Raw genomic sequence first — 15807 nt, 5'->3', positions numbered from 1 at the left:
CCTTGTGAGAACACATATCACTTATCGACTCTTATCTTTCCTTCGCCCTTCAACACAAACACAAGGAGGAGGAGGAGAAACATGTGGAAAACACAAAACAGCCTCTTTGAGTATTAACAGTAAGTTTCGTCTTTCCTTCTCTCCAGACAAAGACAAGCCCCTGGACTCTGATGAAGACTCGCTGGGCGTCAGTGCCGGAGGGCCCGGCGGGGTGGGAGGAGCCCCGGCCTCCGGCGCCCTGCGGCCCAACTCCCAGTCGGCTTTCCTGGGGCCGCTGCTGTGGGAGAGGACCCTGCCGTGTGATGGAGGCCTGTTCCAGCTGCAGTACATGGACCTGGAGGAGTTCCTGACTGAGAACGGGATGGGGATGCACAGTAACGGACCCAGCTCCACCAGCGCCCAGATCCCCTCTCAGGTAAGACTGATGGAGCCCAAATACCACAGCTGTACAAACTTCACTCCAACCTCAAAGACCTGCAAGACCAACATTTCCAAGTTGGAGATAACAAACTAATGGCACAAATGGCTCCAAAACCACCATTGCTTGCAGTTACGTATAAAATCTGAGATTAACACCAATACAATAAACTCAGCTAAGTAACAAACAATTACAAATATGTAATACAATTTTTAGAGGAGCAAATTCAAGCTTTATTCAGATTCATCTGGTATGATTACAAGGCAACCGGCCCAACTATCTTTGGAATAATGGGAAGTTTTCCTGTTCTTTCCTTCCTCCTGAATGGTGTAATTAATTGGCAGCCCAGTAATTCTCTCATTAGAAGCGCCGCCATTCTTTCTGATATGAACAGAGTGGATGATGGTGCGTCCGTGGTGCACTGTACTGTTGGGGATTGTCTGCAAACCATCCGATGCCAAACTGTCTTCTTGAATCTCTGCCATTGTTGCTTTGTTATAGATTAAAGATTAATGATTTAAAAGCACTAAGGACTAACGTTCATTTAAAAACAATGAACTATTGTCTGCGTTTGGCATGTGGACGTCTCAAAATGTCCGCGAGAGGCACTGTGGTTCAGAACTGTTGATCTGTAGTTTCCAGTTGGTGGAGAGGTGACCATGTCCAACACCTGGATTTAATTTTAGGAGAATTTGATGACTACAAGTAATAAATTAATAGTGATTTAATCCTGTTCTTGTTGTGGTTTAGTTTTGAAATAGTGGGTTTTTTTTTTCATTTTTCTCTCCTCCCAGAGCTCCCAGTCAGCGGTGCCCAACCAGAGCTCCCAGTGTCCCCCTTCCTCTCCTCCACCCTGCTCCTCCTCTTCTTCCTCCATGTCCTCTTCATCCTCCTCCTCCTCACTGCTGGGACTGGAGACCATCCAACCACAGCCGCCACCGCAACCCCAACAGCAGCAGCAAGGCATGATGGGAGGACCAGAGTGTCTACATGGTGAGTGGATGTGGATTTTTAAAACATCAACAGTGAGCTGGAGGGAAATTTGGAAGCGCCAATGGCCTTTTTATACGATTTTGACCCTTTCAGATGGACATTTGATAGAATTTTTGACAATTTAGTGAATCATCTATCAGTTATTTCAAAGTTAAACATAGAAAAGAGAAAACTTTTCTAACTGTAGCTCCTGACAAATCAACTGAGAGATTAAATTTAAAAACATTTCCACACCAGCTAATGCAGTCAGACATATATGAAGCTGTACATGCAAAGGCCTGGATGTGATTTGGCACTAATGAGGCCTCAGACTCATGATACATTACATTAACTAACCCGTTTCAACCACTCGACACCTTCAACAATAACCAGAGTAGGATTTTCTCCAATTATATGTATCTCTGTCTGATAAATGGCTGACACTCTGTTCTCCAGCCCTCCTCAGCTTTCTCCAACTGCCTGTTTTCATCCGTTATATATTCATAATTTATTGTTTCCTCTCTCTGCTGCTTTTGATGTGAACCAGAACTGCCAGAACCTCAGATGAGGCTTTCTGTGTCTTTTCTCCCAAGACTTCAGAAGTCTGACAACTTCCAAATCTGACTAATAGAAACCATGAAGCTATTCTTTATGATGCTGACGATCGTGTTTTTTATCCTGTGAGCCATCGAATGAATCATCACCGCAAATATGACAATGATTTATTGATGACAGATTCCTACATGTCTTTGTTAATGTTGAACCATTATATACACATTCAAGGGAAAGATGAGAGAATGAGAGAAGTAGATGTTTGGAGAGAGCGATGTTTTTTGGGTGATCTGTGTTAAGAGTTGTTGTAACAGTTATTATTATTTTCCTCTTTTCACATGTGCATCTAATTGTTCGTCTTGCAAATGAAGCCTTATTGAATTGAACAAAAGACAAAGGGACGATTATACTGTTGCATCTAAGTCCAAGTGGACCATTGTAACCATAAAAATCTCATTTGGTATCATGAAATTGTGCAGAAAGAATCAAGTTAACCATTTGCATCCACTTAAATTTCCATTTAAATCATGTGAAAGTCAGAAAAGAAGACTTTCCCAGCCTAAATCAACTACCACATCTGCCATGTTTCAGGCAATTTAAAAAGGTGTGATTGCCATGTCAAGTGTTGCCATGTCTGTTGGTTTTCCAGAGCTACATGCACCAGTCCAGAGGGTGGTAATAATGCACCTGAATCAGTCTTGTAACTGCCAAAAACGCAAAAAGAAAAATGACTTAAACACTTTGGAACACGCAGTTACACACAGTTTACTCAGAGCAATAACAGTTTAGCTAGCTAACAACTATCCATAAACTAACACTCACATTCATGGATCATTCACTCTCACAGATCAATGCTCTTACTCGTATACATCATCTAGAGTTTGAACTGATCAGAGATCAGATAAACGCTACAACACCTCAATGCTCCTTCTGTACGATCGTATGTCTTGAAAACATCAGAGCTGCTTTTCCCGTTGCGTTAATGAGGCTGAGAGAACATCGGCTAATTTCAGTGTAACTTCAGCTGCCGTTGTCACAGAAGACAAACCCTATAGAGGCTTTTTCCACATACCATCACTGATGTTACACTTACGCTTGGAGGAAGTAAAGATTATGTGTTAGCCTTGGAGAGAATGATGCATCTATACGTCACAAATTCAATTCCTGTCTTGAATGCTTCTTGGATGCATTTACTGCTAGCTTGGTGTAACTTTTAAAAGCCGAGAGTTGCAGCTTATGGTCGGCATCATCTTTGCAGCCAGGACCTTCCAAATAAAGAGTGTGAGGTGTTGCCTTTCACGCTCTGGAAACAAGCCCCGCTACCTCGGACCAAAGCGGACACTAGCTTACTGGGGACACCGAGCGCTGCACACTTGGGCTAACATTAGCTACTTTAGCTAAACTGCGCTAACATGGCAGGTATCGTAATCAAGTACCATTAAACTTAGCGAAACACTGCGACTATAGTTCAACTCATTGTGAGTCCCGGAGCCGAGGAGAGCAGCAGACGAACAAACTGTCAATCACAGCTGTCAATCAACACCTACATGGCAGACATCCAAGCTACCATGAGTCTTCAAATCTTATTAAAGGAGCAATAATTTCCAAAATGACCACCTGCAGACTTATTAGAGATCCTGAATTTAGAGATTGAGACCATAATGACCTGTTAATAAAAATTATTGTGTTTCTAGAGAGAAGTTGATTCTTTTTGAATGGGAGTCAGTTGGAGCTAGCATCTAGCGGCTAGCGGCTATTGGTGACGTTGCACTTTAAGGTTCTTATGCTGTTGAGAAATGATCATGAGTAATGATAACATTTTTTTTGAGTAACTTGCGTAACATTTTTGGCCACACAACATGAATTTACAGAGATGGACCCACATGTGGGCTCTTCAGAATTTACCGCTGCTCCCGCTTTTCTATTTGACATATTTCCTGACTGTGTCACTTCTGTGGGAGTCAGAAGGCGCAAAGAATCAAGGGACGGTTCAGATCATGTAGTGATATTCAGCTCTGTACTTCATATTGTTGTTCAGGTTATACTCATACTCGCTGAGGTTACATGCTATCAGTATGTATGAAGAGTTTAGACACATCTAAAGGCAGAGAAGAACAAAAACAGAAAGAAAAACAGAGGGTAAGAAGTAGAAAGAGAGATAAACCGCCCAAGCACGATCTGATTCTGAGAATTCAGCCTGGAACATTGTGTTTGTCTTTTTATTCGGAGTCATAAACAGTAAGAGAAGAGATGTTTCACTGTGTAAAAGATCTGCAGAGTAGCTTGAAGAAAAAATAAAACACACACACACACTCACAGACACACACACACACACAAAAACTACTGGAAAATGAGACACAGAGAAAAGAGAGATGCATGAAAGAAAGCAGCACAGCCTCAGCCAGGAGAGAGCTGCTACAGAGGAGAGAATACCACTGCATACTGCTGCAAGGCTCTTAGTGTGTGTGTGTGTGTGTGTGTGTGTGTGTGTCTCCATATCTGCCCCGAGTGCTTCTGTGAGTGTCTATGAATATACACCATCAGTGTGTGTTTGCATGCATTCACTTGTGCACGTTTTTTTTTATATGTGCAGTACGCTGAACTTCGAACATGCATATGAGAGTGTCCTCTTTGTTTCGGCATTTGCATGCAACTGTGTAAGCTTTAATGCGAACATGCTTTCATGTGTGCGGTGCACGAGAGTGTGTGTGTGTATGTGTGTGTGTGTGTGTGTGTGTGTTTGTGTGCTCTTTAGTCTGAATTATAAACACGTGACTGGGTTGAGCATGATGCATCCAGCCAGAAATCCCTCAGGTCGTTGTGGAGCTGAAGTGTTACTACAGAGCTGCTGCAGCGAGAGAGAATTAACCAGAGAAATAGATGGAAAATAGGCTGGAAATAATAATCTGATCCACATGCACATGTTTGGTTTGATTTTAATTCATTCTAGGAAAAAAGAAGTACGGCTTAGAGGGGAGAAAACACAGAAATATGGGTGCTTTTAAAAGGTGCTTTGATAAAAATGTTTACCTGCTTTGTTTCTGGAATTGCTGCAAATCATAAAAATATACACGTGAGAGAACACAAACAAAGGGTTTTTTAGTTTAAAATGGAGACTTGTGGATGTAAACAGCATAGATTAAACATATAGTAAAGCAGCTGTGGTCGGGTTAGTCTGTTTACTACTCCGGTCCAGGTTTCCTTGACTCACAAAGCCAAATCCCAAACATTACAAATAAGGTTTATTGTTTTGGTTTAAACCAATTTTCACCTGGAATTTATGTCCCTACACATCCAAGAGTTGTGTTTTCTGCTGCAAGAAAAGTAAAATAAATTAGATTAAATGAAACCTTGGGAGGAACACGGCTCAGATAATGTGCCACATAATAGAAAATATAGAAAAAAAAATAGGAATAAAATGCAAATAAGCCTTTGATCATGTCTCTTGAGTTTGTAATTTATTATTACTAATTTTCAAAAACCAAAATAAACACTGATAAATTTCCTGGAGGTTCTTTTGCAAAACAAAATTAAAAATGATAATAAGTGCTGCATTTGGTTATAAAATGAAGCAAGATTTTCCAACTGCATGCCTTATTTCTATGCATATTTTAGAAGGAATTTGACATTTCCAGAACAGCTTCAGTTTTCCCAATTAAAAGATTGATATCTGAGGTGTATGAGCTGTTCATATTAATACCTAAAGACAGGAATTTGTTGGATTAAACCCTGATTCAAAGTTATTTTAGTCTACACCCACTGACGATGCTCTAGACCAAAGCAAACACTCACTGAGCCACAATCAGTGAAGTTTTTCTGCCCAACTTTGCGATAAAAGATTTCAGGCAGATGTTAAGGAAAGACGTTCACAGCGCTTACCGTAACTGTAACTCGTCTTTCTCAAATTGGCAAAGCAAGTAATTGTTGAATTTTCCTAAAGAAAGGTCCTTTTGTTTCGTTTGGCTCGACAAGATAGGAGAGGAAACATGATTCAGCTTCACTCGTAGTTCAAATCAGCCATCGTCAGGGCTGCAGCTTCGACACTTCCAGGTCAATTCACTTAGTCAGAAAACTTCTTAATCAGAAACAGATTTATAACTCTAACATTAGATTCCCATGAGCCCGTGAATGCCAGAGGACGTGTGAACTCATTGAACTGCGACGTGAAGGCATCTGCAGTGCAAATCTTTCACAGCGTATGACAAAGGCGGTGCTCGATGATGATCAATTATTAAACTGAAGAACACAAAGCAATAGCGTTCATAAAATGTACATGAGACTTGACAGAATTTGATGAGTGAAATAGAAATTTGGCACCTGGAGATAAATCCCAAATCTGCAAAAAAACCCCAAACAGATCTAATGAGATGGTCCTTTGCCTGAGGCTGATCTGTCCACCAAACTTCACGAGAATCTGTGTGGTTTTTAATTTCTGCTGACTGACTGACACACACACACATGAAGAGACTGATGGTGAAAGCAGAAGTGGTGAAATAACTGTGGGAAGTACAGAAAATCACAAACAAGCCAATCTAAGAATATGGTTTTGATACTTTTAGACATTTATAAAAACTTGGACAAACAAACCTGAGTTTACACACACACACAGCTGCTAAATTAGGAACTTGGTATTTTCAGATTCATCCAAAGTTGGATCTTCAGCTCTTTGACTGTGAACATATATTAACCCCATTAAGACAAAATAACAAATCGTCTGTTTTAGCTGAAGTAGTTTACAGTTTGTAAGCTGAACCGAATTATGATTGCACTCTATTTAAGTTTTGTTACTGAAAGGTATTTTAGACGTCTAGAGCTGCAATTAATTGATTAGACAAAAGAAAATGAATCTGCAACTTTTTTGACAATCAATTAATGGTTTAACTCATTTATCAAGCAGAAACACCAAACATTTGGTCGTTCCAGCTTCTCAAATTGGAGAATACAGTGAGGCCAAGTTTCAAAAAAATGGTCTCACTACTATGAAATGTCTACTACGGGGACTAACATCATCACACATGAATACAATTGGGTTTATTGAATCCACAAGAGTCTCACCTTTCCAGTCATACCAAATCTATCCAATTCCAAGACTGTTTAGGGACCCCAGTATGCAGAAATATTCAAATACACCACTTTTAGAATATTCAAAAATAACACATTTATACTGCATGCAAAAACTACATGGTGTTTGCTCAAAACTGCATGGGATTAGCATAAAGTGGGCATGTCTGTAAAAGGGAGACTTGTGGGTACCCATAGAACCCATTTTCAGTCAGATATCTTGAGGTGAGAGGTCAAGGGATCCATTTGAAAATGGCCATACCTGTTTTTCCCTCATCAAAATTTAGCCTTGCTCTGGAGCGCTATTTAGCCCTCTTCCCGAAAAGCTAGCATGACATGGTTGGTACCAATGCATACCTTAGATCATCTAGTTTCATATGATACCAGAATCTTCACTCTCTAGCTTTAAAACTGAGCCCACTGCAGCCTCTGAAAGATGTCGATGCCAGCGTCCTTGTGGAGTTTAAGAGGTTAAATCAAAAACTGCAAGCGCAACTCCCAGTACAAGCATTAGCATTGTGACAGCTGTTGATGTTTGGCTAAACCATGTTATCTCAGTTAGCCAAGCTTAAATACGGTAACTAACATCATCAGTGAACACAAGTGGAAATCTTGAGCCTTACGGGACTCGTTTAAGTAAGATCACCCTATTTGGAAACGCTTTCAGTGATTTTCCAGTCAACTATCACAATTTTGGAGAAAGATTTGTATATTGGACGGAAACTGAGTGTTGATTTTCACTAATCCAAGTCATCTTAACATTATTTTGACAAACCAATCTCAACTCATGGTCTCTTTTCTAGCTTTTTTCCACAGCAAGCTCGGTAGCTTAAAGCCAACATGGCTAAGAAGTCCTGAGTGCTACTGATGAAATCATGGCAGCTACTGAGCTTATATGTCAACAAATCAATCTCTGTGACAACACTCGTTATATGATATGGTTGAAAGCTGCAGGAAAGCAATTGGACCTTGAGTCGGGATACTTTCGTCAAAATACTATTTACAAGGCCAAGAATGAACTTTTACATTATATTTCTGGACATATCTGCATCAGTAATGCTAACTTATTAGCAACAACATCACTGAATGTGTCTATTAGTGGAGGTATATACAGTAAGATAAAACAGGAAGGTGAATCGTCCTTCCCACAATGTTTGACCTGCCTCTGGCTGCAGGAATATCAAACACTGTAGGAGTGTTAATCAGTGCAGATATGCCACCTCACTCGGTTGTTCAAAACACGGGGTTTAAACATTATGCAGCCTGCTAAAAGGTCTGTACTCCTGCTAAAATGCTCCTTCACATATGCTTAGTTTTGTAGTTTTTTACTGGTAAAATGTCATCTAATCATGTGCGAATGCTATGTGCCATAATGTTCAAAATTTGATCTTTTGCATTTCTTAGTTTTCACTGCTAAAACGGAAAAAAAACCCATCAAATCTGCGTACGTAGAAAAGGGTCAGCAGTCAGATTCTTGAAGCCCATAAAACCGCAGTCACTCTTTTCTGCAGACAGACAATCTAAGCACTGATTAGACTGTCCTTGGTCTTAGGAAAGATGTACACAAATTCTCCGGCTGAGCTGTATTCTCCCACAACCACAGAGCTGCTTCACCTCAAACAAAAACCAAATACCAGCGTCTAGACTGGAAGAATCCCAGATAAACCCTCTAGGAATCATCAGTGCGCTGAGATATATATATATATACGTACGCACGTAAAGAGTTTATTTCCAACATGCAGGCATTAAAAGATGCTAAATCTAGCTGTGCATTGTTTAGGAACTAAGCTGATCTGCTGTCTCTTTAAAGGAGGAGAGTGCAGGATAATGCCACGCTGATGCAGTCAGTGATTTAACATTCATGGCTGTGATTAATCCCGGCGAGGGAAGGGTTAAACAAGACACTGACTCTGCACTCTGTAACACTGCACAGAAAGAGGGAGAGAGAAATGCTGGAGGGGGGGAGAGCGAGTCAAGAGTGTTCGCTTTGCATGTTTTGAAATCTCTCGCTTTCTCTCCCTCTCTCTCTCGCTCTCTCTCTCTCTCTCTCTGTCTCTCTCTCTCCCTGTCTCACACGCTCGGGCCATGTGCAGCCGCCACGTCACGTGCCGCTGCAGAAAGCATCGGAGCGAGAGAGCCAGCATGCAAGAGAGAGAGAGAGAGAGAGAGAGAGAGGAGAGAGGGGAAGGGAGGGGCAGAGCAGGGGGAGGAAGGAGAGAGCGAGGCAGGAGGGAGATAGAGAGAGAGAGAGAGAGAGAGAGAGAGAGAGAGAGAGAGGAAACAGTGAAGATTACAGAGCGAATAAACACCGAGGACAAAGCAAAAAAGAAAAGAGATTTGGAGAGAGGAACATTTTTAGGACGGTAGAGTGAACAGTCATTTAGGGAGATGAGAGAGAGAGAATTTTAATTGAATTTTAAACAAATCTTTATTAGCAGTAGATACTAGAACAAGGCGTAATACATATTATTTTTTTACAGTTTTACAGTCATCGAACACAGCAACCCTCCAGAACCTCATTCAGGTCCTCCAGAATAAAAGACAAAATTAAAGCCTACAAATTAAATGACCGAATAAGTCGTTTGACCATGTGACTCCAGAACGACAGTAGTCTGGCGCCTCTATCTGCTCTAATCAGCAGATCATCATCTGTCTGTGCTTTCCAAAACCATCACAAATCACTGTTACTAAATATTTAAATACATACGTATATACATTACTGCCTGGGTCATATTTACTACGGCCACTAGATGGCGTCTGTCTAACGTAACAATATGTTGTTTTTGGGCGACAGACATTACAACGTATTGTGTCGTTTTTCTCGGGAGAGTTTCCTTCCAAAAATATGTTCTTGATATGATGCTTATCGACTATACAACATCATTGTACCCACCTCCGAAAAAAATTACTCAAAAAATGCCTGCCACGTTTGGTAAGACGGTTAAAGGCAGTGCGTGTTGGTGGCAACGTGTTGATAAAATGCCGCCGTCCTCGATGTGTATCACCTCTTTTAGAAAAGAGGAACATTTTTTATCACATTTTCTCCTACCTCCTACATACTCACCAGATTCTTCCTTAATCTGCATATTTCGGCTACTATACCCATCTGGTGTGTGTGTGTGTGTGTGCTACCGGTGTCAATCGACGTGTCATATAAGGCAACACTTTGTGACATGACAGATGGCGGATTATGTCCAGACCAACATCACGCAGCCTCCTCATTCATATCAGTGAGACCACTGACCGAAGAGGCTGATGTTTGACATCAGAACAGCTCTGCTTTAAGAAATATAATCTGTACTACAGGTTTTTTGGCTTCTTATGGTTTAGTATTGTGTGTAATATTTGTTGTGAGCAGAGTCTGTGGATCTAAAGAGGCAGTTGACATCTTCTCCTCATCTCAAGCACGAACAAAAATACACAAGTTTTCAACTAGTAGCACCACTTTAGAAGTTATTTGTAACCTGCAAAATGTAGCTGAAAAAGACATAAATATATACGAGGGGGGTTCTTCACATGTCTGTGTCCAGCTGAGTCTCATAATCTGCACGTCCATTGGCAGAGTGTGAGCAGTAATTTAGAGGAGGGAGGGAAGGAGGGAGGAGGTTATTACTATCACCACACTGTGGTGACATAACTCCCAGTCAGCGTGTTGACAGTAGGAACAGGGCTCCCGGGGTGTGTCACCTGGACTGAATTGTTTCTGGTGTGTGAGTGTGTGTGTGTGTTTGTGTGTGGAGTGTCCACTTCTTGCACGCTTTTGTTTCAACACTTCCACATTATTAAACGACCACATAGGTCGATTGTACCTGTGGTCCAGAACGACCCATAGGAGCGTAAGACGCCACTTCTGTTAAAAAATGTTTTAAGGTGTCCCAACGCACGATACGTTTAGGCACAAAAACCACTTGGATTAGGGGAAGATTATGGTCGTCATCGATCATCAATCATGGTTGGAAACATGACGCTTGTGGTTGGAAACGGGAAGCGAACAGCGGTCTCCTGCAGCTAAGTCCACTTTTTGCGGTCTAACTGTCGATCCACCCAACCCGCCTCCTCCTGACTGTCACCTTGACGTCATCTCAACCGCGTCACTTCCTCTCGTCATCATCACTACGGCCGCTTAACGTAACTAAAGGTCGTTTTTGCCGGTTGAATTTTAGACCCATACTGTAGTTTTGTCTTGTGAGGACGGGCTGGTTTGTTTGTGTGTGCAGAGGCGAGTCCGAGCCTGCCTGGGCCGTCACGTGAACGTGTGTGTGTGTGTGTATGTTCAGTGTCTGAGAGTGTAACACAAAGTGAAATTAAACTGAGAAGTAAACCAGATGTTAAAGAAGCTGTAAACTGAGATGAAAATAAAGTCTGAAGCTGATTTAAAATGACCACGTGCTAGAATTAAAACAGCTTGCGGCAAAGAATTTAGGCTATTTTTAGATTAGATTGAATCAGATTTTTTTTACTTCTTTTTACAAAAACATATATACGTGATTTAAATTTAAAATAATTTGTGCTTTTACTTCTTTATATTACATCTGTTGTACCTTTAAAAATATGTCACTCTACACAAACACACAGATTAAAACACTAAATAAAAAAAATAAAATATCCAAATCCAAACAAACTTTAAAAAAAAATATGAGAAAACAGCACAAAACAAATGTTTGTGAGTGTAGAACAACAATTTTAATGATCATTTAATAGTGAAAGTTTATCATCTGATGAATTCAGCCTCTAAAATAAGAGAATTTGCTGTTTTTCCTTTTTTTTAATATCCCTGTAAGTAAATATATTTTGGTTTTGGACTGTTTGTCGGACAAAATGACAATTTAAAGACTTATTAAGACATATTTTCTTTACACAACCAATTAATCAAAAAAATAATTGACAGATGAATAATGGTTAACTCTGTTGACTCTTTACATTATATATATATAGTGTCCAGATGTTTTTCCAGCTTATTCTTTGTGAATTAAATGACAGGAAGAGTTCACAGTTGGTCGTAGCTGCTGTTATGTAGGAAGGATCTGATGTGTGTTTAAGATAGAGAGGAAGAAGCCAAACATGGCAGCGGTGAGGAGCACGTGGAGCCGCCTCAGTGTTTACGTTACAGGGAGGGGAGACCTCTTTATGTAACACACTTCCTATATCACATTCCATGTCTGTATTGTATTTCCAGCTAATGTTTTTTTGTTTTTTTCTGTTTGGCACAAACAGCTGCTGGCAAAGCTCACAGTTCATCTCCATGTCGTCCACTCAGCGCTGACGACAGAAACACCGAGCAGGAAATGAAACGCTGCTCTGAGATTTTATCTGATTACTACTACTGATAGTAGGAATAATACTGAGACTACTACTACTGCTACTACTAATACTGCTGTTAGTACTGCCTCTGCAATACTACTACTGATAGTAGGAATAATACTGAGACTACTACTGCTGCTACTACTAATACTGCTGTTAGTACTGCCTCTGCAATACTACTACTGATAGTAGGAATAATACTGAGACTACTACTGCTGCTACTACTAATACTACTGTTAGTACTGCCTCTGCAATACTACTATTGATAGTAGGAATAATACTGAGACTACTACTGCTGCTACTACTAATACTACTGTTAGTACTGCCTCTGCAATACTACTACTGATAGTAGGAATAATACTGAGACTACTACTACTGCTACTACTAATACTGCTGTTAGTACTGCATCTGCAATACTACTACTGATAGTAGGAATAATACTGAGACTACTACTACTGCTACTACTAATACTGCTGTTAGTACTGCATCTGCAATACTACTACTGATAGTACAGCTCATACTGCTGCTGTCTCTTTTAGCACAACTGCTTAAACTACTACTTTTGATGGTAGTAGTACTGTTGAGACAATTACTTTTAGTACTGCTAGTAATACCTTTAGTACTTCTACTCCTACTGTTAGTACTACTAGTGCTAGTCCTATACTGCTAATAGGGTACCACCACTGCTACTGCTACTTTTAATACAGCTACTAAAACTACTACACATACTACTCCTACTGCTGTTAGTACTGCCAAAGAGAGGCCTATACTGCTTGTAGGGCTACAGCGAGTACCACTGCTACTGCTACTTTTAGTACTGCTGCTAAAACTTCTATTATTGCTACTACTGCTATTACTTCTGAGGCCACTACTTGTAGGACTACTAGTAGTAATGCTTTTAGTACTTCTACCACCACTGTTAGTATTACTGTTAAGATTATAAATACCACGGTTACTCCTGGTACTGCTGTTAGTACTGCTTCTTAAAGTATTACTATTACTGCCACTACCATTAGTGCTGCTACTACTGCTGCTGTTAGTACTGACAGTTATAGTAGTAGCAGCAGTAGCATTAACAATAATAACAGTACTAATAGTGGCTTTTATGACTGTAAATGCTACTGCTACTATAACTGTCAGTACGCCTTCTAGCACCACTGGGTTACTGCATCTACTAGAATACTACAAACTGCTACCACTACTGCATTACTTTTACAATTACTGCTCCTGGTGTTACTACTACTTTAAGCTGTACAGTTACTGCTTCTACTGCTAGCACTAATACTACTGTAATTACTTCAATTAGTCAGTGGTTACTACTAGGGCTGCAATTAACAGTAATTTTCATTATTAATTAATCTACATATTATTTTCTTGGCTAATTGATAATTTATTTGATCTGTAAAATGTCAGTAAATTGTGAAAAAGTTCCCAGAATTCATGGGGACTTTTCAAAATGTCTTGTTTTTTGTCTGACCAACAGTCCCAAACCCAAAGTCAGTTTATTATAATATAATAATATGAAAACTGGAAAAAAAAATCACATTTGGGAAACAGGAACAAGTGAATTTATGCCAATTTTGCTTTAAAATGAGCTTATATGATTATTCAGTTATGAAAAATTATTGCAGATTAAACGACTAATAGTTGCAGCTCTAGTTAACTACCACTGATGGCACCGCTAGCTACTGCTAGCTACTTCTATCACTGTGACTGTCATTACCACAAGTACTACCTCTATTACTACCATAAGTAATAGTACCACCATTATTATTATTGTTCAGGCTGTGTTTCACATATAAAACTCGTTCTGTGAGTCAGTGGTGATTTTCCATGAATAAACCAACGGTCATGTAATTGTACCTATTATGTGATATTTGATGACTAAATATTATAGTGCGTTAATTTGTGCGTAGAGGAGTTCCTCCATTTTTGTTCATGGTCCACTTCAAATTTTATTGTATTCTATTCTGTTCACTTCTACTCACAAGGAGCAGGTGGTAACATGTACAATATCACCATTATGGAATTTGACTACACAGTATAAGCGGAGATAATAAGAGCTCTAAAATAAAAAAAAATAAAGTAGTTGTAAAAATGACAGTAAACACAACTGAAAAGCACTTTGTTAAAAATGTAAATATGACATTAAAAATACAATTTCTTTGCATGAAACCACATGATTCAGTCAACACTTATACACTTTGTGCTGCAGTTAAAAATATAATGAAGTACTTTTCTTAATTCAAAACTCAGTGAAGATGAAAATAACTGACTTTAAAACCATTGAAAATGTACGAGCACACAAAAATCCATTCAATTACAGTAATCAGAATAAATGTTAGTTGTCACCTCCATCCTTGTATAATTAGTATAATTACCATTGTCCCAGTAATTGCATTGTTTCCCTTTATTACATTAGAACAGAAAAAGGCTTAAACAGATTTAAAGGGAAAAGCTCTGTTCTGCTTTAGGAGCTGGAATAAAGCTGGAAAGAGGATGATGATGCTCAGATATTGAAGTCTAGTGTATTAGAAGAGGCTTTTGTGCTGTAATTAACCCTCGTTTTTTATCTGCTTTATCTACCTCTACTCGGTTTCCAACATTTCCCAAAATGCCCCTCCATGACCCCACCCCCCCCACCCCCCTCCCTTCCCCAAGAGAAAGACTGTGAATTTGTTGCATTCAGCTGTTGGGTTTTTTATGTGTAGGTGGATCAAGTGAAAGTATAGTTGGATCAAGCAAGCGATTAGTCAAGAGAAAGAGTTGCTCACCTGACTCTCAAACCTCAACCTGTCTATTTTCTGCTGCTGTGGGCGTCGAAACTGGTCTCTCTGCCCACTGCAGCTTATTTCTCCTTGTATGAATAGTGAACACGGGCGCAAAATGGCGACTCGAGAGAGAGAGAGAGAGAGAAAAGCTAATGGTGGACCAAAACCAGACATTTCCTTTTGAATCTTTAGACCACTTGTACATTTTTCCTGCCATCAAACTGCAGTAAATTGCTGGACTTTGAAGAGGCCTTTTAAAAGTTTGAGTGGGAAAAAAAAAAGGTTAAAGTCATAATATAGCAGTCCAGAATTCATCTGTATGCGTCTGTTGGCTCCATCTGACACATCCCGAGGCGATTCCTGTGACAGAGATTTTAGATTAAACAGTGGCCCTTTTTAAAATGAAGGCTTTCAGCCAGGATTTCTTGACTTGACAAGAATATGAATAAGAAGTGACGGCCCGACAGTAACTCTAAACCTAAGAGTCCTTGAATTTCACCAAACAACCCCATCAAGAAGTCCTTGAGCTGTACGTCCAAATTAATGTAACAACTTCAGTGTCGCCGTTCTGGTGGAAATTCAGTGTGATGTTTCTGGCATGAAAATGGTCAAATTTAAATACGATACCAGCGAAATGATTGCACATTAACCCAAAAAACATCATATACATTTCATTGAAATTCACAGATTGATGGACAGAGAGTCGGAGAGACTGACAGGCGGAAAGATAAA

The 15807-nt window shown here is 39.8% G+C and overlaps 1 protein-coding gene across 2 annotated transcripts in view; it reads left to right on the top strand.

Moving 5' to 3' along the window:
* Positions 1–15807, top strand: part of LOC121912861 (thyrotroph embryonic factor-like) — a 38813-nt gene that overhangs the window by 7798 nt on the left and 15208 nt on the right. For both annotated transcript variants that reach the window (XR_006100159.1, XM_042435339.1), the window contains exons 2-3: positions 147–415; positions 1213–1411. Coding sequence is in view for 1 of the 2 variants with exons in the window: in XM_042435339.1 (XP_042291273.1) it covers positions 147–415; positions 1213–1411 (468 nt within the window). In the remaining variant the exon portion in view is untranslated. The remainder of the gene's footprint in view (positions 1–146; positions 416–1212; positions 1412–15807) is intronic.

This window comes from Thunnus maccoyii, chromosome 15, assembly GCF_910596095.1.
Source record: "Thunnus maccoyii chromosome 15, fThuMac1.1, whole genome shotgun sequence".
In the NCBI taxonomy this organism is placed as follows: Eukaryota; Metazoa; Chordata; class Actinopteri; order Scombriformes; family Scombridae; genus Thunnus; species Thunnus maccoyii.
The sequence above is the reverse complement of the archived record's forward strand: the minus strand, read 5'-3'. Positions and strand labels throughout refer to the sequence as shown.